The sequence below is a fragment of the Neolamprologus multifasciatus genome, chromosome 10 (genome assembly GCF_963576455.1).
Source record: "Neolamprologus multifasciatus chromosome 10, fNeoMul1.2, whole genome shotgun sequence".
In the NCBI taxonomy this organism is placed as follows: Eukaryota; Metazoa; Chordata; class Actinopteri; order Cichliformes; family Cichlidae; genus Neolamprologus; species Neolamprologus multifasciatus.
Window position 1 is genome coordinate 10783642 of NC_140448.1, and position 27049 is coordinate 10810690.

The window sequence follows — 27049 nt, forward strand, 5'->3', positions numbered from 1 at the left end:
TTTTTTTTTTTTTAAATTTACTGTCACGTATGGTAAATAAGAAGAGAAAATCCTGCCAATTCAAGAGTTTTTCCAAGGAAATATCTCTCATCAGTCTTAATATAGGTGCGATTTGCATGCTGACATAGAAACAGTGCAACTCTTTTATTAACATTAACAAAAGTGGGGGGAACCCCCCCCCCCCCCCCAAAAAAAAAACCCAACAAAAAAACAAAAAAAACCCAACTTGCTCTAAATCTAAAATCAGAGACACTCAGAGGCAGGTCACTTATGATTGGCTGACAGATATGGCTGCCATGGAGACCCCAGTGTGGTGTGTGTGAATGTGGTAAGACACCAGGGTGCATAGTGGACCCACAGAGCCCTGCATGCTTCTAAAACGCTGTCAGCCTGGTACTTAATGTTCACTTCTCTGAATCCTGCTGCAAGTTATGTAATCTGTTGAGACTGCTGCTTTCAGTTCCTACACGTAAATAATAAGTAAAAAAACAAAAAAAAACCCAAGACATTATGTAGTATGAATTGTAGTTTGATAGAACGAAGTGACCCAAAAACCAAAGAAGAATTGCTGTGAAATGTGTTTCACTTTCCATTTGCTCTGAATGAAAGCTATATTTTGTAGATTCATTTATAGAAGCCTGGTTTTTATTTTACGATGCCAAAAAATTCCCCTAACTGGGATCAATACATGAGGTTTTATTTCATAATCAGACCTTTTAGAGATTTTTGACTTGATGATGTTAAAGATTTTGAGGTAGTTTAAAGGGCGAAAATATTGGGGAAGTGAACTAGTAAGAAGCTTGTTGTTGCTCAGCTGTGGCGCAACGCTACTATGTGCTTATAATAATGTAATAACCTGAACTTTGCTATGAAGCAAAATCCATATTACCCTAATTCCGTTTTTTATTTTTTGAATCAGCACGAGCACCACTGCTTGTAAAAACGTGACGCTTGGCATGAAATGGAAAATGCATTATGAAATATAAGTGTTAAAGATTAGGCAAGAATACTGATGTAAGGGAGTTAGAATTTATATTGTGTTTATCGATTAAACTTATTAACAGGTGCCGAAACAACATCCTTCAAACTACAGTCAGTTGTGATGCTCTATTATGTTAGACTGAACACCAGTTTGGCTGTTTTTTTACAGTTGTACATATTTAACTGAATTTATCAGTTAGTTTATTAGAGATTTCACACAGACACTACAGCGACTGTCAGATTTGATCACTCTTTCAGTCTTGACATAATTTGTGCACCAGCCGTGTGGCATCAGGGTATTTTTACAAGTGAACTCATTCGCAGTGAGCGGGCTGTATTGTGAAGTTGTCAAGTTTTAATCCAGCAGAAGCAGGAAATTGAGGGATTTGGATTTACTCTACCTTGTAAATGATACCCCGTTTCACAATCCTATGTTGCACACAGAAGCTAAATGCAGAAGACGTCTGCAGACTTGGACTTTGGCTAAAAGGGAGAACAAAACTTGAGAAAACAATGTTCCTTTTTTCTTCATGCAGCATCTCATAACCACATGTTTAGAAAGCTTAATTTCTGGTAAATGGACTAGCGACATATGTGGTCTGCCCTCTTTTATTTTATAGCAGGGCATTACCACAGTTTAGTGAGCATGTTATGAGAATATAATTTTCAGTAACCACTTCCAAATTTCAGATATGTAGGTTGACAATAATAGAGCTGCGAAAACACTGTTACATTCAACCTGCTGGTGTGCGAAGTCCTCGTGTTGATGGTGTTACTGTGTCAGATGGGATCCTTGTTTAAACCTGAAAATATATGCGTGTTTTCATAGACTTCAATAATAAGGAGGCTTTTAGCCTTCTCACCTGCCAGGACATGTTCTCATGACCTAAACTTGCATCTCCCATCCCCCAACCCCAATCGGTTGTTTCCTCCTGTGACCTCAAGGCATTTGTTTGTTTGTTTTCAGCTGCACACCAAAAATGAATAGAAACATTGGCATTCACTGAAGTGCAACGGCGTTAATACACCCTTTACCCAGATTCTCAGTTTGCAGTTTCTTAAGGACATCATTTTCCACAGTCATCACTTTCGCTTCTTCTTCTTGCCGAGCGGAGATGGAAACAGATGGACAATTAGCAGGTGAAACGTTTTGCATTTTGAACCACTTGATCTAAACGTTCACAGCATTTGCCAGGAATGCAAAGTCCGTGGTAGAGATACATGAGGGGGTGTGGAGGGAATTACTCTTCACAAGTCACAGGAGTGGCTTCTGTTGGGTATAAAGTGTCGCTGTGTAAAGTCCCATTTGGAAACCCGAGATACCCAGAACCTGCGGGTCAGTGGTTAAAGGAGTCGATGTAGCATTATACCTGGAGGAGGATCACTCCTCCTGCTTTATTCAGGCTGTTGGTTCAGTCTTGAAGAATCAGACGCTGTCTGTTGGGGCTCTGTCATAATTGCTCTTTTAGCCGTGAGGTCTTGGCAAAGGAACTGAGAGCACGTCGCTGACAGCGCTGTTTGCTCCAAGGATTTAATTTAAGGCCGTGCTAATTGTGTAACTTTCCTTGACTATGTTCTTTTTCTTTTTCTAAGTTATTTTATTCGTTACTACACAGTTGACGTGATTTCTCTATATTGACGAGACTTTAACCTGGTGTACTGTTGGTGCTGTTGAGTTTTCATGGTGTTATGCTGTGTTCTCATGTGTAACGATCACTTGTTGGTGCATTTTTTCTCACACAACACACCCTATTATACTGGGATTTCCTGCATACAAAATTTTTGTATGCAAACAAAAACACGCCCCCCCAAAAGCAAGTAGGGATTGATTTATTCAAGCGTAAAATTAAGTAAGTTAACATATACCAAAATTATTATACTTAACTAAAACTACACATTCAAACTTGTGAAAAAACAATAAATGAAGTAAATTCGATCAATTAGTTAAATTTAGGGCTGCCCTTTGTCACCGATTCTGTTCGTAATTTTTATTGACAGGATTTCTAGGCGCAGCCAAGTGGCGGAGAGCTTTCACTTCGGTGGCCTCAGAATCTCATCTCTGCTTTTCGCGGATGATGTGGTTCTGTTGGCTTCATCGGGTGAAGGCCTCCAGCTCGCACTGGAACGGTTCGCAGACGAGTGTGAAGCAGCGGGAATGAGGATCAGCACCTCAAAATCTGAGGCCATGGTTCTCAGCCGGAAAAGGGTGGAGTGCCCACTCTGGGTCGGGGATGAGTTCAAGTATCTCGGGGTCTTGTTTGCGAGTGATGGGAGAAGGGAGCCGGAGATCGACAGACGGATTGGTGCTGCGGCTGCAGTGATGCGGACGCTGCACCGGTCTGTTGTGGTGAAGAGGGAGCTGAGTGTGAAAAGCGAAGCTCTCAGTTTACCGGTTGATCTACGTCCCTACCCTCAGCTATGGCCACGAGCTGTGGGTAGTGACCGAAAGAACGAGATCGCGGATACAAGCGGCGGAAATGAGCTTCCTCCGAAGGGTGGCTGGCATCTCCCTTAGAGATAGGGTGAGAAGTTCGGCCATCCGGGAGGGGCTCAGAGTAGAGCCGCTGCTCCTCCACATCGAAAGGAGCCAGCTGAGGTGGTTCTGGCATCTGACAAGGATGCCTCCTGGGTCCCTCCTGGGTGAGGTGTTCCAGGCATGTCCCACCGGGAGGAGGCCCCGGGGCAGACCCAGGACACGCTGGAGAGATTATATCTCTTGGCTGGCCTGGGAACGCCTTGGTGATCCCCCGGATAAGCTGGAGGAGGTGGCTGGGGAGAGGGAGGGCTGGGCTTCTCTGCTTAGGCTGCTGCCCCCACGACCCCGGCCCCGGATAAAGCAGATGAAGATGGATGGATAGTTAAATTTAAAGTAGACTTTAAAAACCAATAAAAACTCAAAAAAACTAATGAAACATATAATCTGTATTTATTAGACTCTTTCCCTTTGTGTGGACAGTTTGTGCTTTTGTGCATAGTAACCCTCAATAAGGCCCATTTTGAAAGTAGCTTTGCATGAAATTGCTCTTGGAAATAATCAATATCTTTTGCCGGCTGTTTGTACATTCTCCCAGTTCATCTACTGTCTGAAATAAGCTTTGATTGGCTGCCCCTCATAAAAGCGAAATATAATATGGGTGGGGCTGCTGTGCTTACAGCATCACAGTTTACTGTGTGAAGCTGTGTGCCAGGCATGGCAGAGCACAGTCTTTGGCTCACAAGTTTTACTTGCACACATGTTGACCTCGCTGTTTAAAACTTGTCCACGTTTGCAATCCTCCACCATATGAAATGCAAAACAAGAGCGTAATGAGTCCTCATTAAGCCTAAAAAGCTCAATGCCAGTGTGTGTTCAGCTAATAATAATTGGTTTGTTTTATTTTTCAGTTGAAGCAGAAAGGTACAAAAATGTGTGGCAGGGCTCTCTGGTTCTCTGGCCATGCATTTATCAATAAACAAAACAAACTTATCAGGATGAACGGAGAGAGATCTGCTACTGTTCTACAAAGCATCTTTCACTCTCTCTTTGGTTTCCTCTCTTGTGTGTGTGTGTGTGTGTGTGTGTGTGTGTGTGTGTGTGTGTGTGTGGGGGGGGGGGGGGGGGGGGTGTACTCTATCCTGATGATACTGTTAACTTGACTCCGGGGGAGTGCAAACTAGATAACAAAGCTTTCTGAAGCTCAACCATCAAGCACACTCAGCTCTGCTGCACAGTATCAGTAGCTGTATTTATGCAGCTTTATGGAGCAGCAGACACCTAACATTTTGAATTATTCCTTGATTTTTAAATCTCTCTTTGACAGAATGCAGTAGGTTGTTGTGAACCACTGATAACACCTCATAGCTTCCAAAAATGCTGGTTCACTTTTCAGTACCTGCTCTGGTTCTAGAAAAAGTGCCCTGGAATGTAAAACCTGAATATCTCGGTATGCTGCATGAGACCTAATGCTAGATGGATTTCCCACCAGTGGGAGGTGGTCCATTGGATGTGGACTAGATGGCTACAGCACCCTCATGTGGACATCCTTAACAGCAGCAGTGTTTCTTTTGTAAGGTTGTGATCTTAATGGTTTTGCTTTGTTTAATGATTCAAGTGAAAGTAATGCTGAATCTGCAGAGCTCATCAAGGCAATGTCTGCAGGATATAATATGCTGAGATGTATCAAATTTTTAAGACCGCCTTTAGTGTTTGAAAGAAACATGAATGAAGGAGGGTCTACATAAAGCCAGGAGTCTATGAATGCATACATAATGGTAGACCAATGCAAGAGGTCACTTTTGGTCAGATAATGCAAAACAAATCATAAAATTGATGATTTGTGTGTTTATTTTTTAACTTGTTTTACATCAAGTTTAAAGTGTAGGTTTTAAAAATTGTCTAATATGCAGTTTTATGTAACAATAAAATCAAATGTGTTTTAGAAATTGTATTTATAGTATTTATTTATGTCTGTGAGCTAGTGGCGAAAGACAGTATCCATTATCAGTATTACTGCATCCACTGTTAAAATCAGCTATCGTGTGAAAATAATGTCATGTTTCTCACATCTCATTGGTTGACCAGGTTTACTTTTCAGAACATAAGCAAGCAACACACAGTCTAGAATCACAGTACTTTCACTTTCCATTCATTTATTCATTCATTCATTCTCCTTCATTGGAAATGGTAAATCTCTGCTTTGTAGCTGAAAACAGTTATAAAAATCTTCCCAACATCCATTCTGAAGCTTAATCCTGGTGTACTACTAGGAGCCAGTCGTATTTCTGACAGGTCCTGTGGCACTGGCTTTGTGCAGCAGTGCTCCTGTAATTCTGTCATATATCCAGGTATGATACAAAACAACACACTAAGCCTTAGATTGGTATTCAGCTGATATTCTTTTTACTGTTGCAGAAACTTGTAGGTCCCAGCTTTTTAAGAGCTTGACTGATACTGACGGATATTTCAATCTCTCTTGTTTTGATTTTGTCTGTTCTTCTGTTAACGTCCCCCCTGTGAGTCTTCAAGTTTTATGGGCAACACTAAATTGCAGGAGTGCCATCTTAAGATACTGTTATCAGCAGAGATTTTAAGTGGGTTTGTGCTCAAACTTGAGCTGTTGAAGATGTTCTCCTTTCCACTCATTACTGCTGCGCACAGACTCAGTAGTTTGTCTGACACAGAGTCTAATAACAAATACACACCCAGCTATTTTCTCATCTTTTCATACAATATTTCCATCCAGTGTGCACAGTGAAGGTCTTTGTTTGGGTGTCTTAGCTTGTGTTGACCGACGCTAAACACTAGAGTGCAGCAGTTCTTAATTTAGATTTCTTTGCTGTTCTCTCTTTCCACGTTCTCGTGTGCTTTTAGTCTTTGTTACCGCTAACCCGGTGGTGGCTTAGCACTTTGTCGGCACAACTTAAGCAACAATTAGGTTTGTCGAGTACAAACAAACAGGCAAACTGTGTTATTGTGCAGCGTTGTGTTGTCACCTCACTGGGATGGTTTCACACATAAAATAAGCTCCCTGTGTATATGTGGGAAATAACCACTAATGATCTGCAAACTGCACAAATCCACATGTGTTTTCACTGTGTGTGTGTGTGTGTGTGTGTGTGTGTGTTAGAGTGTGTGAGTGAAACAGAGAGCGCACTAGCGGCAGAGCATATTCATCCTATGCCAGCTGAATTCACTTTGATCTATTGAGGTCAATGTGGAAATCATCTCAATCAAGCTGTGATTGGACAGACACCAGATAAACAGCATTTCCCTCGCACACACACATCTCTTTGTCCCTTTCTCTTCCTGTCTCCTTGACACAAACATGCCAAGGATTGTATTTAAAGAAGCTCTATCTTATCATAAATGGGTTAACACAACACACACACACACACACACACACACACACACACACACACACACACACATGTCACAGGGGTCTGCTAGACACTGTCGTTCCAAATAATTGGACGGTGGAGGAGTTAAGGGTGAGATCCAGGACAAATAAGGTGACAGTGGATCTCGCCTGCCAAAGCACATGCTGTGATGCGCACACACACACACACACACACACACACACACACACACACACACACACACACACACACACACACACACACACGTGCGTTCTGTTGCCTTTTTTTGTGTGTGTAGGCAAAAGCTTTGTGAATTGGACAGAAGGCTGTTAAGAGTTGGTGTTACTTTAATAACACACGTTCATGGAGCACAGAGGGAGCAGGAATGGAGTCAAAGAACTGAGTGTTGGATGAATGACTCTGACCATATTTCAGGACTGGTAAAAACCTTGAGCTGCTGGACCGAGAAAAAAGCAGTGATTATGACAACGGCCGAGAGACAAATGACTTATTTTTGCGCTTGATTTTACTTCAAAATAAAGCGACCAGCAGACACATAATAAAACAATGATCTCAGACATTCTCATTTAATAGGCGCACATTCATCAGTGGTGCACTCCGGGCTTTTTAATAATGCATCGTCATTGCTCGTCCCTGCTGCCATCTCCCCCAACCCCCAAAACAAAGGGATGTGTGGGAAAAACACACATCTCGAGAAAATGTCATCATCAGTCTCCAAGGAGCATGTTTGGACTTCCTTACAGTGTAGACGACTGTAGTGTAGTGAGTTTATTGATTGGCATCTATATCCATATATATCATAACTAATTTAACGGTAATAAAACGCTGACATTATTGCAGTGAAATTCGAATATAATGTGTGTGTAGCAGTTAATCTGTAGATGTGAATCATTGTTGCTTCCACTTAGAGTCTCTGTGATTTGGAAGAAGAGTTCACTTTAATTCAGTGAATATTTTCGCTTTGATGTCACCAATTCCATCTGTGCTTATTGTCATTTTTTTTAATATATGTTTGTGAGGTGTGTTTCGCTCCAGTGCTTCATTAGGCTTGTTTGAATTCACTTATTTGGAAACACAGCTGTCTGCTTCCTGCGTGCGCAGCCCCACTCACATATGCACATCAACCAAGAATGCTGGAAGTGTGGGCGTGGGGGGGTTGTTGAACAATCAGGATGTTGAAGGGTTTAGACTCCCACCCTGGTCCTCGTTGTCTTTTTTTTTTTTTTTTAATTGTTTTAATTTATTTTCATCAGCCAGTTCACGTTCCCGTGGTTAGCCAGTGGGGTTGAAGGGAAAGAGTAGCACCACAGACACACAGACGCACGCACACACATAGATGCCGCCACCTCCACCCAGTCACCCCCGCAGGCCTGTGGTCGGGGTCGAAGAGCAGAATGGGGTGGATATGGTTGGGGTTGGTGGAGTGAGGTGGGGCCGGGGTATCTGGGTAGAAAAGGGAGAATAGAGGGGTGGGAGAGGAGTGGATAGCAGTTTGATTGGCTAGTGGGATGCTGTGCCGCCAAATTACGCACTCACACTCTAATACACCACAGTTCGACTGCAGCAACTTCCTTCTTCATGACAGGAAATCTTTGTTGAAATTTCAAGTGAAGTGCAGGAAACAACAGTCACAAAATGGGGAATAAAATAAATATATCAGGTTCTTGTTAGTTAGAGCCTTGTTGTGAATACACACCGAACCAAGCAAAAGATAAAGGGAAAATTAAAAAAGTGATTACAGCAGACCTTTTGGAATGATTAAGAAATTAATTGTGCAGTTGTATACTCAAAGGACATGCTGTGGGATGTTTTATGAGCTTTTAAATTTTATAAAGCATCATAATTTTTGCTTTTTATCCACTTTGAGTTCCAGCTTTCTCTGATGTTTTGTAATAGCTGTTTATAAAGCTTACTTTCAGTTCAAGCTGTTAAAAGCTGTCCCAAATGCATGTCCATTGATTTCTGCAGGGCCTAAATATGCCTGTGAGCATCACACAGTACACATCTACATCCAGTGTCCTTTGTTCACATTAGCTCACAGTGGGATGACACACCTAATCAAAAGCAAAGATTGATTTTTTTCTTTTTTAAATATCCAGTTTTTTTTATGTGTGGTCTACATTTCATGCTGTGCTGGCTACTGATGTGTGGCCTTTTTGTAACACACAAGCATGTAATTGTTTAAATAAAGTGTCCAATTAATGGGAAACTCTGAGTAGATGTTGTCTGTGACACAAAGGTACATTGTGTCTCTCCAACACAATCCGTGATCTGTCTTGAGGGAAAAAAGTGTGTATCTCTAAAGAAAATGAGTGCCTTAATCTAGATCTTATCCAGCAACCACACACACAGACACATAGTAGAGGACTGCTGTTGAAAGTTAACCTTTATAGAGAACAACGCATTGCTGACGTGCTGAACTTTGAAGAGACTGAAATTGTGTGTTTGGGAGGGTTCAGAGACGGTTACTAATGGGTTTTTATTACACAGTTTGACTGTTTATTCATATTTTCTAAATGTAGCTTTGTGAAGCTCCAGAATGTCTTCAGAACACGCAGTTTGGTGTAAATACAGTTTGTGTTTTTGAGCATGGCATCTGTGCTCTCTTTGTTTGGCTATCCCCGTTGAACGATGGGGTATTTGGAAAGAGGAGGTGGGCAGATTTGCTTTCAAAACCCTAAATCATCTGTGTGTGTCTGTGTGTGTCTGTGTGTCTGTCTCTGTTGGCCCAGATTTAAGACAAAGGAGGTGTAAGGCTGTACAGTAGATCAATCTATATTTGATGAAGTGCCACTCACCAGCCCTGTGTTCTTCTCTGCCCGCTTGGCTTTCCCTTTACATAATTCCATGTGTTTTGTGCATGTACGCCTTGAGTTTGTGTGTGGTTTTTGTCACGCCTGTGTGCTTTCCCACCATCACAATGACACATTTATATTCATTAATAACCCTGATGTACATTAACACATGCAGGAATACATTAAATGCCTTGAGACAGATACACACACACACACGACCAAGAGAGGCTCATGGGATGCCAGGTCGTTTAACTCGTGTACGTTCCCTCCAGCTGGCACATACACGTGCTGTAGACTAACAAAGAGCAGAGCTCGGGGCCAGGTGCTCTGCCTGCAGAGGTTGGGGGAAGAGGCAGGGAGCAGTTGTGGGGTTCCTCCTGTCAGCCTTTGTGTCCTAATTGAAGTTTTTTTCTGCCTCTCAACCCTCCCATCTTTCCTTCCCCCATGCTGGTTAGAGGAGGATGAAGGGGGAGGAGATCTGAGGTTTGAGGGGAGCGTTTCATATCAGGCTTTGTTGTCGCTGGCACGATGCTCGTCTCCGATGATTGGCCTCCTATGTAGCACATGCCTTAATAAACTCGCCGGGCGCTGGGCCTGACGAAGAGGAATAGTGCTGTGTGGCAATGCTGCCAGGTCTTTTTCTGGGAACAGGGAGCAACAGGAGACCTAATGTGCTAATGTGCCCATTAAAGCCTGCTAATTTCAAAAAAATCAATAAAGCACAGCATGACATTTTTAATTGCATATTGAAAAATTAAGATTTCCTGGATTTTGCGCTAGAGCCCAGCCACTATTGTGGAAAATGCCAACTTCTTTTTGGGTTCTAATGCAATAAAATGCTATAATTTCTTTGTCACCGTCGTTTATTCTGAAACACTGGAGCAGGTGTCTCACTTTACATTCCTTAACTAGTCTGATACAGTGGTTGAAAGTGAATAAATGTTGACCCCATCCTTTTAACTTCTCAAAATAACTTGAACTATTTAGTCCCTATGCATCTGTTTCAGTCCTCGAAAATCCAGCTGTGGCTGAGCTGCAGACATTTATTCTAAATATTCTTTAGCTATTGTTCCTGGTGATGCACACAGTAGACCGGCTCCATGGTTCTTCTATTGCCATCTATGATAGAGTCTGTATTATATCGTCTTATACAGAGCATCAGTATGCAGGCACATACACAGACACATGCACATGTGTGCGTTGCTTTCATGTTCTTCGTTGCCACGGGAACAGAACTAGCTTAAACCGTGACAAGTGAACCCGTCACACTCTCTCGGTTTCTCTCTCTCTCTCTCTCTCTCTCTGAACTAAATGACTGACTCTGTTTCACACAAAGTGTGAATTGTGCGTCCCAGCCGAGCGGCTGAGATCTTGAACTCATCATGTAGTGCAGCTACGACTAGTTTGCCTCATAAAACCACAGAAAGACCTTTCATGCTTACCTTTGTTATTGTTATATTAACAAAACAGAATCACACAGTGGATTTAACATTAAACTTTTATCAGGGGAAGGTAACCCAGTTTTTTTTTCTGAAGGGTGGTTTCTCTTTGGCTGTATACGTTTCCTGTATATTTTAGAAAAAGCCTCAGTCTGAGCAGTTATAAAATAGGCTAATATTTAGGATGTTTTCTGAACCCCTGACACAAAGTTGTTTTTTGATCTTAGCATTTCATGCTGCAACATTGTTTTAATACTGACTTTCTTAGGCAGAGTTCTCTTAAAACTTGAGTAATATTTACCTACGTTTAAAGAACAAGATAAAAAATTCAAGCTGCGATGTGCTCAACAAAGTCAGAGTAAGCAAATTGTATCTGCATGCAAGAAAAAAGCTGCTAACCTAATGCGCAAGGAGAGACGGAGATCGTGAAAGCAACTTTGGATTTTAGTGGGTTTAGTGGTTTCATTTATGAAGAGAGAAACTGAGATTTTGTCAGTTGATTCACATCTCGCAAACCTCGCTGCTTCAGTCATTGAGGGGGAGAGAGACAGCGAGTGAGGCTGATGAGGCATTCACGCAGAATCAGGAGAGCGAGAGAGGAGGGGTGGGTGGGACTGAGAGAGCAAGCCAAAGAGAGAGCGAGAGAGAATGAGTGCTTCTCCCTTTCCCTAGCAACGGTCGGCGGTGTCCGTCTCCAGCCTGTTGTTTTCTCTCTCACACACACAGACGCACACCTCTCAGTCTTTCGCTCCTTCTTCAGCTCTCTTGCTTGTCAGCCTGTTGGACCCCGGGGTGCCTTCTGACATTTTTCCCCAAATGGTTTTTCTTGCTTCTCCGAGCGAGATGAAGGCTGCGTTTCAAGGATAAGAGAAAAGAAGCAAGGAAACGCAAAAAGCAGCTGCAGAGAAGAACTGAAGACATAAGAAAGAGGGAGAGCGACTGAGACAGGGAGAGGAAAAGAGGATGGAGCCCCTCAGTGCTCGCGGCCTGCCCCGGCTCTCCTGGATCGACACCCTTTACAGCAGTACGTACCTCTCCTCCATCACTTTACTCCTCTCCACTCATCACTTCTCATTTATCTGTGCGCTTTACCTCTCCGTGTTTTGCCCCGCACCCCCCTCTTCTCTATCTCATCCGCTGCCCGTTCGTGTTACAGCCCCAGCGATCTGCACACAGGGAACACTTTGCATTTTCCGGACTTCCAATTATTGTGCATTATTGTGGCTGTCTATAACAAGGCATTCAACCCAAGGCCACCACACACACTTCTTTTAGTGGCAACAACTCGTGCCCACTGCCGTCAGGCTTTCTGCTGGCCAGTAATCATAGAAGCATGGGAAAGCCCAGGGATTATATAGTGTGAGGCAGAGTGAGTCATGCTTACAACCTGGAGGTAGAACTTTATGTTCCATCCTATCGAGGACACAAGCTGTCTGATGCTGAATTTTTAAACCACTCCTTATTGTAGTCTTTATGCTGCGCTGTAGTCTCCCCCGTCGTACTGTACACTGCATGAGAGCAGCTGTCAGCTGTGTCTTTTCAGGTTACGATGTCGATTAATGAAACAACGGACAAAACTGCTCCCATTAGTTTGTCACCTAAATTAGTCTGACCTTTTTTTCCTTTTTCTTTTTTTTGCGTTTGGATGATTTACATAAAGTGAATACGAACTATGTTTTTGCTTGTTGTAATTTAGAACAGAGGCTGTGTGAAGCTCTTTGCAACAGTACACACATCCATGCAGTCACAGCTGTTTGTGTGTTGTTGAGGTGTTGCGTGTGTGTGTGTGTTAGGTGTATTGGGTGCATGAAATAGCCTTTTGAGAATTGTCTTTTGCCACTTTTGTTACTATATCTTAATGTGCGGACATGGTGTGAACAGGAAAGACTGATGGAGATGTGGTTGGGGGTGTGATAAAGATGCTGAAAAACAGAAAGGGGAAACGTGGTTTCTGTTCGATGCTGTCGATTAGATACTTAAGCAAGACCTTGCAGTATCTGACAGTGAAGGTATTTATGCATTAGTGATAATGTTGTTAATGTACTGCAATGTGGTTCTCTTTGGGTATCACACAAATTTAAGGTGTGGTACTTTATTGTAAAGCTTTTGGGCTTCCTTTTAACTTGATGTGATGTGGAAATGAGTAATACCAACGTAAATGCCAAGCTGTGGTGTTACAAGTAGACTACCCATAGTTTATATCATGTTGATCAGCTTTGTTTGTTTGTTTTTAGAGAGACTTTAAAGAGTTGTTAGATTATTTCAGAAAGACACGTTTTGCGTTCCTGCCAAGAGCTTGAGAAGATGAATGCCACTAGGGCTGGGCCATATCATACCGTTCACGGTAATACCGGTATAAGTTGGGCAACGATCGTGATAGAATATGTGTAAAGCACGCATTCGCAGTGCCTTTGTTTTCATACGCACATGGCGGAAAAAGCATGGTGGCGATGGCGAATAAGAAGGGCGAAAGCGGATCGTTGAATGAAACTGATGAACCAGAACTGGTTTGTAAAAATGCTGCAACTTCAGTGGTGTGGAACTGGTTTAGCTTTCATCCGTCAGATACACAACAAAGCACTATTTTTGGTAGAGCATGCTAGCAGGCTGTCATTATTACTGTGTTTTTTGGAAAATATGGCACACTTAAAATCAATCCTTTGATTTTTCTGAAAATCGACAGTGTCCCTTATAATCCCGTGTGCTTTATGTATAAATTCTGGTTGTGTTTACTGACCTTGAAACGATTTTATGTCGTACACGGCGCTCAAAAATCTGTCAAATGTTTTAGTACGACTTTGCTAAGCTATGATGCACTGTTAAACTTTTATATAACTTTATGCAAAAAACAGCTGCTTGTTTAAGTGAAAATACATTGATGTTGTTTTGTTTTTTTTGTTTTTTTGGACTAATAAAGTTGTGGAGTTGTAAAGTATTTTGTCTAGTGTCAATTATATCTTCAGTTATATCGTTATCGCAAATTTTCAAATGTATATCGTGATAAATATTTTTGGTCATATCGCCCTGCTCTAAATGCCACTCTTGTGTATGTATGCTAAATCTGAGAACCAATCTGTGGGTATATAGTCTCGTTATTTAACTCACTGGTTTTTGGGCTACTGTGTTGAAGTCTAGAGTTTAGTATTTTGACTGTTGCCTTTCTTTTGTTTTTTCTCTCCCTGCAGGGTAGAGCTATCAGCTAATGCTAGCTCAGTGTGGAAGGTGCATTTGTGGGTTGAGACGGCTAGTGGAAAGCTTAAAACAAATATTATTGCTCCCTTTTTCCCAATTGGATGCCACAGTGACCTGTTTGATTTAGTAAAGTACTTATTTATGCCCTTCCTTATGCAGCGTCCCATTTTTTGGGCTAAGGACTAACACTAAGACCAGGCTTGCAACCTCCTGAGGCTGTGTGTATTTGTGTTTTTTGTTGTTGTTGTTTTTTCCCCCCTGATGTCAAAAAGGATCATTTGTGTGCAAGTCAAACATGTTGACCACTACAGCATGGAGCCGAAAAACAATGTTAAAGTATTACATATAAAATGCTGTAAGCCATTTTTCTTGGACTTGCATATAGTTTTATTTGATTTGATTTAGTCTAAACATGATGGCTATAAAGATTTGTCAAAGCAAACCTGTCTCCAAAGTGTGTTGATGGGGAATAAAGCAGGGACAGCACAGTATACTATACTATAGCTCTATACTATTCTAACGTTTGTTACTTTTGGTTAACAGAGTTCATCTGAATTTAACACCCGATGTGCTTTAACACATTCAAATTCTGTATGAGGCTGCATGTGTACACTCGCAGACAGGTTATTACCATCACAAAAGCATTGAAACACGGCTTTATTATGATCTATTGTTAGTGAAAAGGGCACAATCCTCTTTTTTATGCACCTGTCAGTTCATCATCCTTTTGATTTCCGCCTGCCCTTTATCCACCTCGTACTCTTTGTGTGCCTGTGTGGCTGCTCAGCTGACCCTCTTTCTCTGATAAGGGAAGTGGGAATTCACCACTACTTTGAAATGTTTACAAAAATGGTTATATACTTCCTTAATACAACTCTACCACTTGGTTACAAAAGGTTGCAACACAAGTTGACAATAGCTCTGTCTGTGTGACAAACACTTGGTTGTTAATGATGAAAGATGACCCAGTCCTGCCCTAAACTGTATTGAAGCTCCCTCTTTTGCCTGTCAGTGGATTACTAAGCACATGGCTCTAATTGCCCTTTCTCTTCAGCCTCTGAAACTGTGCTAATGACTGTGTTAAGCAGTGACCACACATCCTTAACTGTCCTAAGCGGAGTGGATGCTGGAAGCCACAGCTACGTTGTCCCCAGAGAGGCTGAAGTCTTTCTGTTCAGCTGCACGACTGAACCACAGCTCACTGAGACAGCATTTTCCACAGGCATCTCTGTTTCACTACATATTCTGCTAATAATGAAAGTCATAAAACACAAACCTAGATATACGCAGACTAAGCAAGCTAAATGTAATAAAAGCTGCACAGAGAACTTTTGCGCACACATCAATGTAAGCACATGAACAGAATCACCAGCTCAGACTTCTCATCAGTCATCCATTTGTTCGGTCAGCAGTATAAGTGGTAGACTCCCAGACGGCTGTTGGTTGGAGTGTGTGTGTGTGTGTGTGCGTGTATTACTTCAACAAAACTCTCACCGTTTCCACCTCTTTACTTGTTTTTCCTCCTATCGTCCTAATCTACACGGTTGATTAGGACCTCTCAAATGTGCTCCTCACAGATTCTTATAATCACTTTGATGTAATCATCAGCAGAGTAAAAGGGTTTTTCTTCTACCTCTGATCTGATTTTAGAGGCGTTTTGTTGTTAATGCTGTGTCCATTTTCTGTCTTTAACCCCCCTTTACTCCGTCAGTTAGCCCACTACTGCAGATCACACTGGTGATCACTGGTTATTTCTTTGTTGCTTCAGTTGAAACTCTGTGCCATTGACACACAGATGCATAGGTGCTCATTTTTTCTGTGCTAGTTTGTCCCACTTTTAGATCCGTCTATTCTTTCCAATATCAAATAGGACTGTTCTTCGATTAGCCACGTGGCCTAGCGGTTTCTTAAAAGCCGTACCCTCAAACCTTGGTTACACAAGTTATTCAGTGGACTTTCCAGATGCTTGTGACTAGAAGGGAAAAATGGAAACCAAAGAGACAGAGTGGACAGTAATGAACTTGAGTTTCACATGCAGCATTCATAGGCCAAAATCTTTTCATTAAGCTTGCTAATATTTACACCAACTGGTTAATTAATTACACTACACGCTAATGCAAATGTTGATGTTTTAGAAACCTTAATTAAAAGTAATTGGGCCTACAATGTGTTTTTTACTGTTCTGTGTGCCAGGGCATTTTTAATTTGCAACAGTTTTTCCTAATTTTGAATACAATAGAATAGAATTCAACTTTATTGTCATTGCACATGTCACAGGTACAGGGCAACGAAATGCAGTTTGCATCCATCCAGAAGTGCTTTAGCCATGATATAGATATATTACAATATATATTAGCAATAATATAGATATGTAAGTATATTACAGAAATGGGTTTATTACGGTATGTAATATGTACACGGTATGAAGTATGTTATGAATATGCTATAACTATATGTACAGGCTATGAACAGGATATAAATATGAAAAAAAACTATACAGAATATGAAATAAAGACCTTTACAGAAATATGAGATATACAGCTATACAGAAATGGGAACTATGCAAGTTGTAAACAGTTATAGAATTAAAAATTATCGTATGATTATTTACACAGAACTTTGTATCCTGAAACAAATCAATCCAGTAGCGAATTCTTTTTTTTTTTTTGTTCATTATTTAAACAGAAGTTATAGCCATATATGTCCTTAACTGCTTTTTCAGGGCTGGAGTTTTCCCAGCTGCCATGAAATAATAGGCAGGCACACCCTTATGTTGCCCATTTCAGGGCTAATAATCCACCAATCAAGCCATATAGCTTTTGCACACTTTTAACCTAACTTACTCTGGACGTATCTCTGAATCAACCACTGGCCAATTATAATTTCCCTCTTTTTGACTTTTACAGAAAGCTCTGAACTGTAGTGTTACTATCTCCTCCACAGCCTGAGTGGCACACGGTCTCTGACCGCTGCTTCGCTGCCAGCCTGCGCTGTAACCTTCAGAGTATTAGTTAGACTTGTCTCTGGCTCGCTTTGGTTCCACGTGCTGCTAAGGCAACATCAAAGGAAAGCCAGATTATGTAATGGCTAGAAAACGGGCATTTTGGCTTGGCAAAGCAGATGTGGCACGTGCACGGACATGCACATATGTCAAAAATGATTTTCATAATCTGCAGTGAGGAAGGCTCAAATTTATGTGCAGCTCTGAGGGAGCATTAAAAATCTTTTCTCATTTTTGGTACATCCTGTCACTTCAGCCCCAGCAAACCTTATAAAAATATTACCGTGTGAGTCATGGTGGGCCATTTGGCTGTTTGTTGAGGGTTAAATGGGTTACACAGTCTCTCGTTTCTGCTGCCACTACTTGTGGATAGTAATAAATGACATGTTGCTGGTGATAGTAATCTGCTGCCTTTCCCGACTAATCATACACTGAGTCTCAGATGCTGAAGATTCCTCTCAAATAGGTTTCCACAGAAACACCGCACATAAAGAGAATTATATTAGCTGACTCTAAACTGTATGTTGTAGGCTCAGTTTCTTGAGAAAACGACAGACAGGTGACAGTTGTCTTCTTCTTTGCCGCTTCCTTTAGGGGTCACCACAGCGGATCTTTTGCCCCCAGCTCTAATAACTTTGCGTGAATGTTAGTATGCAGTTAACCTGCATATCCCATTTAATTACTCATTAAATGAAGTTGCAGGAGCACTGATCCACATTATTCCAGCGTGCTTTAATACCTGTCTAACACCATAGTTTGCAAAAACTCTGAATACATAAAAGGTTTGATATCTTTTTACACATCTGTATCAGCCCAGAATTACCCAACCCTCACATCCCTGATCAAACTGGGTTTTCACAGACTGTCAGTCTTGTTGTCTGGTTTCCCTCAGCAGCATATAAACTGTAATGGATGGACTTCACTACTGGCCAACAGCAGTCCCAGTTCTGTCTTTAAGTGTTTAATGTTAGCAGTTAGTTGGCTGTCACAGGGCTTGCTTCAGCAAATTGGGGCACAGCAAAGTAATTTTGGATGGCTTCCCAGTAGAATTTCATAGGGGAGGTTAATACAACAGGGAATGTCTCATTTATCACTCCCTCCAAATCTATTTGGACCAAACTCCCCAGCTCTCTCGCTCTCAGTCTCACTCTGCTTGAATAGCCACTAGCTCTGTTCTCGATGCCAACAGCAACACATCCAAATCAGTGGGATCTGGTAGTGTTTCCAAACATGTCAGCTATGGTGCGACTGCAGAGAGAACACTACACAATACAAGCCAAGCGAGCCTCTTAAATCGCCAATTCACTATGAGGATGACATTCATTCATTGTTGGTAAAAGGTTGGAGCCTGGGCTTTTCATTTAAATTGCGGAAATTCCTGAACAGATGCAAAGGTCACAAGTAGTGCAGCAACAGGTTCAAGAACCTGCAACAGGGTCGCCTTTGTTCCTTTGTGATATTTAAAATCAGACTGTACTCATAACTACATTTCAATAAATCTGCTGTGACTACAGTCAAAAGATAAATACCCGATCAGACCATTATTAATAATTCAGATACTACTGTTTGGTACTACTGCTCCTAGCACACTGATATGCACTCGTTCTGTGTGCATTAAAAGTGGAGGCAGAGAAGTGGTTTTGCTTGGTAGGAGTGGAGCCGTGTTGTGTAATTTCATCTGTGCTTCATATGAAGTCTCGCATTGTTTTCTTTCTACCGTTCAAGCTCATCCATTATGTTGATAAATGGATGAGTCTGTGCTGTAGCTATAGAAACGCATTTAGAGCTGTTCTCTCACATGCACACACAGACACACGCACACATGCACACTTACAGTAGGGAAGAAAGAATCTGAGTCAGCCTAAAAGCACTGTTGTTATGTAATGCAGTCATCTCTACTGCTTCTTCAGTAAACCGCTACTCTGCTTTGTGTTCAAACATCTTCCTCCCATTGGGTGTCCTCAAGAGTGAGCCTTTATGTAAGGGGCATCATGTTAGCTTCTCCATAACAGTTGCACAATGTTCCACCCTGGTTTGGGTGTCTGAATACAAGATCCTAGAAACATTAATGGGAAAAGAACAGTTTCACCGTTTATCTAGCAGACATTTATAATCTCCTTGTCAGGATCCACTTTAGAGGACATGATGTATAATGTGGATGCTGTTCTCAGTTCTGAAAGAGAGATGAATTACCTTTGATATATACGATTGGAGTGAATGTGAAGAAGTGGTTAAACCTTAAAATATGGATACGGTTAAAACCTCATCCTTTTAGGTGAGTCCAGCTGGAAGGAGCAAAGGGGGGAAATCTGTCACCGTGTCATAACGCTAGCTGCTCGCTCACTCACTGGTAACCCAGCTGGTGTTTCCACTGTAACCGTGGCCGCCTGGGTTCATTCAGTGACAACCTTGTGAATAATATATGAAGCTTTTTGCTCTGCGTTGTGTGTTTCAGTGGCTCTTTTACATCTAGTAAACAAACTGAAACGAAGAAGCCATCGATTACTGGAGCTGAAAAGCAGCCAAGTGCTTTTATTGCAGTAGTGAAATGACATCAAACTTATTTTCTGTGTGCAGAGTTTCAGCTTACAGAGCTTTCACTCTTAAATGCTGGTGAGTGAAGTGCAAACTCGGCGGTAGGCTCTGCGCTTCAGGTGCTTGATCATATCTTAACTTCTAATAGGAGCTTAAAGGTTAAAAAAGAAAAAGGTACACATGGAAAATAAAAATAAAACAGACTTGTGCACTTGCATTACATCGCAACGGTTCCCAGCTTTACTCATAAAGCTTGACATATAATTTTATTCCACGTAACTGTGCATTTCATTTTGGTTACCAAGAGTTTATAACTGTTTTCAGCATGCATATAAGCACCTTCTACATTAGGTTAGCTACGTTATCTGCATTGGAGGTCATCTAATTGTAAGCGAATATACAAGGCAAATTAATTATAGCACAACTTAAGTATGTTACCTCGTCCCTGAACACGATTTCTGCAAAACACATGTCAGATAGACTGACGTAACGTATTTTGATCATTTTGACCTAACTCACTGATATACTGGCTGAGCCCATAAACTCAGCAGCAAAGAGTTTACAGCTGTTTCCTATAGACTTCTATAAGACCATAAGTCTATGTGCAACCACAGCTATTGGCCCCCTAGTGGTCGTTAAATGAAATGCAAGTTTAAGTTATGTCCATATTTGATACCGTTTATGAACATGACATGTTTGTTTATCTGGGAGACGTGGTTTAACATATCTTTCCAAATGACATGATATTTAAGTGCCTTATGGAAAAAAACACTAAAATTTATGATAGCTGACCTAGCAACAAGACTGGAAAGACTGGGAGCTCTTGTTATATTTTGTTGATATTGGAGCTTTTGGTGTTGATACATTTTTCAAGTAAAAATTTAAGAAAGTGGAAGCTTGTGTTTTCCCCCCAATTTCTTGCTGTTTCTTTTGAAATATTCAATTTAACTCCAAAATCAATTCAAAGAGCAACGAGAACATATATTAAACTGACTTTTGATGTTATTTTTGGTCATCAGAAAGCTTAAACTGAGTCATTATCCAGCTGTTAACAGTTAAATTACATTGTTAGCCAAGCGTCTTGCCATCTTCACAAGCTCTGAAATCCTTTGTTGTGCTTGATGTTAGAGGGTGTGTCATGTGTCTGAGTGTGTTTGTGTTCTGTGTCTGTGGGGACCTTCACCATGTCCTGAGGGTCTAGGACTGTGTGTGTGTGTGTGTGTGTGTGTGTAGGTGTGTGTGTGTGTGTGTGTGTTACTATGGACAGCAGTCATCCTGTAGGGCTATGGTAACCACCAACCTGTTTTTCTTCTGCCATCCATGCCTGGCTTGTCCCAGCCAATCAGCGCATAAGAACTCCTCTGCCTCGGCCAATAGTGCGTCTGGCATGTTTACATGCTCCGGAAGGCAGGGACCATCATTAAGCATTCAGGGTAGTCGAGCGGAAGAGAGAAGAGGAGGGGAAAAAGGGAAGGAGAGGAGGAGACAGGAAAGCGAGATGAAGCCATTATGAGTAAAGAGAGCTGATGGATGCACTCGAGCACCAACCAGTCACCCTGCCAGACTCAGGTAAACGAATGCATATAGGTCATATATCAGATCACGTTATCTTAAATGGGCCTGTAGCACATTTGTAACCATGTATAAAAATGTAGTTGTGTATGTGTTTATTTGGCCTGTATGACTCAAGCTGTAAAACCCTTAAAAGTAGTCCTTTGTATCTGGTGCGTGTGTGTTGGCTACATGTTTGCGCGCGTGTGTGTGTTTGTCTGTTTCATTAAAAATTAAAGGCCAGAGTAAGCGTTGGCCTTCTGGCCTCAGGAAGTTGTCTTTCTGTTACAGTCAAAGAAACCATTCACTCCAAGTGGCTCTTTGTCATTAAATAACCCCGAATGAAGCATGGCGAAAGTAGACTAGGAGAACAGTACTATTCAGGCAGGTGGTGGTTTATTAAATCTTTTAAAAGATATTTAAACTGATGAGATGGAGGGATTACAGTCAAATATATGATTCTAAGATATTTGTAGGTTTGTACTTTTATGAGAAAATTAGGCAAACATGTAAGCTACTGTATAGTGGATCCATGATTTGTAATTGAGATATCTTTATATCTATAACTTTATTTATTTGGTTTCACCTGTGACCTTCTATTTTTTTTTTTTTTTTTAAATCTCCTTCAATAATATAAATAGAATACTGGCATCATTACAGTTACAGATTTCTGTGGGAAGGTCATCTTTTAAATCCCTATCCTCCTTTTTGTTCCGCCTCTTAATTGTAACCTTTTATAGAAGGACCAAACTCAAAATCAATGGAGTGATATCGACGAGGCCTCTGTCCTCTCCGAGTGCCAGATGGCCTTGCGCTTCAAGTGCGCTCCTCACTTTATCAGACATCGTGCTGCATCCACAAATTCTCTTATCTGTCCTGTCACTCTTTCCAGGGTCACATTTAATAGAAATCTTTTAAAAATAAACTTCTACAGCAAGCGCTAAGGTTAGCCTCATTGTCTGTACAGTCTGTGCATTTGCATTCATGCACAGCAAGAGAACAGGACGGCATGCTTTTGCTTTTACAGCTTGGCAGAAATAAAGCAGGGTAATGGTTGGTGAGCACGAGCGGAGAACAGAAACCTACGGGGACCCACTTCAAATAGACTGACTTCCTTTTTTATTTGTCCCCCCTCTTGTGTGGGTATTTTTCTTTAAAGTCACGCTTCAACTCTGGGGGTAGACAGGCTGCCTCAACATGATATTGTGGTTGGCTGCTTTTTTGTATATGATGCACATAAGTTAGGCTCTTTCACTTAATTAGGTATTTCTGAAAAGTAAAATTGTACCGCAGTTGGACCAGAGTCAGCCATTGTTCCAGCAAAATAATGCAGTGGTACATCAAATAGATGAAATCCCACAGGGTGCACTTGTCATGACTAAAGATTTAAAAAAAAAAAAAAAGCTTCTGCATAGGGATGCACCGATACCGATACTGGTATCAGGTATCGGGGCGATACTGTAAAATGTGTGTGTACTCATACTCGTAAAAGTTAACCGATACCATGAACCGATACTAACTTATTTCATTAATCAGAGGGTGGCTTGTCATTTTTGTTGTAGTTTTTTAGATTGGCCACTAGGGGGACATCCCGTGCTAAACAGGCACAGGGTTAGACGAGTCAGACTGGCAGCTCCAGATAAAAAATAAAAAAAAAGAAACTAGAGGCTGCTGTAGCTAGGCTAAACAAAATGTCAGCAGTGTGGACCGGAACAGCCAAATTTAACTCAAGTTTTGGAAAAGCGATGAAAAATGTCAAGAGAAAATCCGCGGGCAGTTAAAATAACAGAGGCTCTGACTCATTTTATCACTCTGGATGACCAGCCAATGCCGGTTGTGGAAAATGTAGGATTCTTCTCAACATACTTGAACCGTGATATGAAATTCCCAGCCACCCACACATCAGGGAGATAATGGTGCCGAAACTTTCTAAAGAGGTAAAGACAAGCAGTGTGTGCAACGTCAGTCCTTGGTTTAACGGCACAGTGGACTGATGATCCATGGGCAGATGGGGAGTTCGTCTGTTAATGCCAAATACTTTCGTTATTTTGTTTGTTTACAATATGGACACTCTGCAACAATTAATTTTATTCCAAACAGAAGTGTTTATTTATGTTTGTTTGTTTATTATTCTGAAAGCTCGAGACAGTGCCAATAGTTCAGTGATATTTTGTTAAATTACAATGTGGACACTCTGCAATAATTTAACAGAAGTGCTTATTTTTCACTTGAAATTTTTTTGTGGTCATTTTTATTAAGATATTATTTATTATCGGCAGTGAATAAATAAAACCTGTCTTCCAATTCATTACATTTGTGTGTGTGTGTGTGTGTGGTAGAAGTATCGGTTTTCGTACTCTGTATCGGCAAGTACTCAGATCCAAGTATCGGTATTGTATCGGTTTGAAAAAATTGGTATCGTTGCATCCCTACTTCTGCACTATTGTGTCAGTATTACACACCAATGTGCAGTTTCTTTGGTGCTTGGTGAGCTTTTTAGTCTAACTGCACTTTTTAACATTGTTATCTGACCTTTTTCTTATATTTTAATAACATGCTGGTAAAAAATGCATGGTTGGTTTATTCACTTCAAATAAACTCTCACACTTTAAAAATTCAACATTGTTGTTATTATTAACAACAATGTTGTTAATAAAGTGTTGTGCTTAAGCTCATTAAGGTTTTATCCCACAAGATGTTTTAAATGCTTGGTCTGTTTATAAGTTAATAAGTTAATAATACATATAGAGAAAAACCCAACAACCCCCTATGAGCAAGCATTTTGGTGACAGTGGGAAGGAAAAACTCCCTTTTAACAGGAAGAAACCACTGGCAGAACCAGGCTCAGGGAGGGGCGGGGCCATCTGCTGCAACCGGTTGGGGTGAGAGAAGGAAGACAGGATAAAAAACATGCTGTGGAAGAGAGCCAGAGATTATTAACAAGTATGATTCAATGCAGAGAGGTTTATTAACACATACTCAGTGAGAAAGTTGACTGAAAAAGAAATACTCAATGAGTCACGGGAATCCCCCAGCCACCTACACCTATTGCAGCATAATTAAGGGAGGGATTCAGGGTCACCTGATCCATCCCTAACTGTATGCTTTTATGTGCAAAAAGGAAAGTTTTAAGCCTAATCTAAAAGTAGAGATGGTGTGTGTCTCCCGAATCCAAAGTGATATCAAGGCGGATGATCTATTCAAAGGGATCGTAAAGTTACCAGCAGCACAGACACAGGGAAAAGCTTTAGTGAGGCCTGCTAGAAGAGGCCAGTCAACTCTAGCTGCCTTTGTTAAGACACCTGTCAATCAATGTGGCTGCACTCCAAAGTCAATTATCCAGCTGGATGAGTTATAAAAACTTTTCGCCCTTCAAAAATTATCCATAGATGCCAAAAACTATATGCTTTTAAATGCTACAAAGTTGGGCATTTTAACACTGACATCTAACGGTAGTGCAGCCTCAAGTGGCAACTGCAGTTTGTGCAACTTCCTCGTCGGCTTCATTTTTAAGTTCCCTAGGTTTCCCTTTGTTTAAACCAGCTGCGTCTAGTTTTAGAACCCGGCAGCTCTGAAAGCTTGAAAGTAAAAAAGACATGCATAAAAATTTGGTTGGATATGGTGCAAGCTTTTTCGCACCAGTGAGGCTTATGTGTACCCACTGGTTTGGCAGACTGGTAGTGGATTTTTGACATTTCAAAGTAATCACGAGAATATGTTTCAGCAGGGAGTTGACTACAGTTTTAAAATAGGGTGTTTCCAATACATGACCGCATATATGTTCCGTGTAAACCAGCAGATCTTTTAGAAAACTGCCTTTTGGCTTAATTAGTTTCAGGAATGCAGTTTTTATTAAATTTTTTTTTCCCCACAAAATGTGTACTATAGTGAGCCTTTTCTTTTTAAACCTACACCAACCACAAAGGATGTTATGGTGATCTGAAGCTTTTACAGGGCCTGTCTGAGCTGCACACTGCTGCTTCTGTGATACACCTGAAGTGTATCAATCTCACTGCTTTTAATCTGAAGCATATTCCTCTAATTGGGCCGTAGAGTGCAATAGACACTACAGTCTCTGCTGGGGCTGCCCTGAGGTAGCTCATTGTAGCGCCTTTGTTTCACTGCACGGTTTGATACACTTTCCATTAGCACATGCCCACAAACAAACGCAGAGGGGACCAGATGCCCACACAGTGGAGCTGCTCTACTGCTCAGTGTGCGTGTGTGTGTGTGTGTGTGTGTGTGTTGGCGCTGTACAGCTTTACTTGATCTCTTCACACCTGCTTACAAGCACAGGCATGAATGTGGGAAGTGAACTGTAAAACATTGGTTGGTGCATCTTTTTTGTGTGGGTGTGTTCAGTAGGTGTGTCTGCACTTGGATGTGACCTCTTGTGCGTTTCACCATGTGGACTGGGGGAGTAGCTTCGGGCCCCGTGTGCATGTGCTTGTCCTAATCTATGGAAGCAGTGAGATGTTTCCAGCTAGTCCGAGCCTCGGGGATTTAAACCAGCTAATTACAATGTATAGGAGCTGGCTGCCATGGTAACATTGGTTTGGTGGGTTTGGGGTTTGCTAGAGGGGGGATAACAGCAATTTACCCATGTAAATCTGTAGTTGGGGGGGTCCTTATCTCTTGCTGCCTACAGGCACATGGCACATGAAGATATGCAGCAGTAGAATTGTCACTCATTTGAGGTATTAAGGGACATGCCTGTTATCGGACCCTTCTCTGCAGGGAAGTGCTCTGGATGTGTGCACACAGGTTGTGAAGCAGGTAATGGGAACCACTTTATTAGCCTCATCCCAGTACATTTGTGTTAGAATGCATATTCTTTTTTGGTTGCTCCCTTTAGGGCTTGCCTCTTTAGCATCCTCTTCTCTTATACAAACCCTCTGTGATTCCTCCTTCACTACATACATGAATCTTCTCTGTGGTCTTCCTGTTTTCCTCCCACCTAGCAGCTTCACACTCACTGTCCTTTGTCTAATATATATCTTGCTCAGTTTGCTCGCAGAAAGTCTGTGTGCCTGTACGTGGTTGGGCTTTCCGTTTAAAAGGCAAGGCTCTCCTGTTATCTTTCCGTTAAATCTGATCTTTTGGACTCCCTTCTACTCGTTTCTCTCGTTCTCTATTAACTAATGTGGGAGTCTCGCAGCTTGTTTTCCATTAAAGTGTGCTCAGCCCATTTCCTCAGCACAGTGGTAAGTGCGGTGAGAGTAGCCAATCATTATAATCGCAATCAGGCTGGATACAGGAAAAATGGGAACAAAGACCCCAGCTTAAGTGATGAGTCACAGACCAGCTCCTCACAGCTTGCTTAGTTAGCATTTTGTAGCATTACATCAAGCGGGATAATCTTCTGTTTGTTGAAATGGAAAATGTGCATGCTGAAATTTTGGGTCTGAATAAAAAGAAAGTTCATTGTTATTAATCAGTTTTCTTAAATAAAACCATGGAAATGTTTCGGAATTATTTTTTAGTCAGATGCAGGTGTAGTTATGGTGATACTGACACAGTGCAACAATGCAAAAGGCCCATTACAGGTTGTCAAGAACAGACAGAAAACTCACCGCAGGACAGAATCACAGTGCACAGTAGCAGCATAAGTCTGCATTTATAGAATACTTTCTGATTTTTCTAGCCAAGTGGCAAAAGAGCAAGCTTGCAAAATTATATTTGAAGTTACAAATCTATCC

At 41.4% G+C, this 27049-nt stretch overlaps 1 protein-coding gene across 3 annotated transcripts in view; it reads left to right on the forward strand.

Annotated features, from left to right (window-relative positions):
- The window catches only part of abr (ABR activator of RhoGEF and GTPase), a 123858-nt gene that overhangs the window by 10626 nt on the left and 86183 nt on the right, over positions 1-27049 (forward strand). The window contains exon 1 of one of the 3 annotated variants that reach the window (XM_085173638.1): positions 8303-12095. The exons of 1 other annotated variant lie outside the window; for it this stretch is intronic. In XM_085173638.1, the coding sequence (XP_085029764.1) occupies positions 12035-12095 (61 nt within the window). In that variant the 5' untranslated portion in view covers positions 8303-12034. Of the gene's footprint in view, positions 1-8302; positions 12096-16896; positions 21369-27049 lie in introns of those variants that run through there. One more of the 3 variants, XM_085173639.1, reaches the window with a different exon arrangement.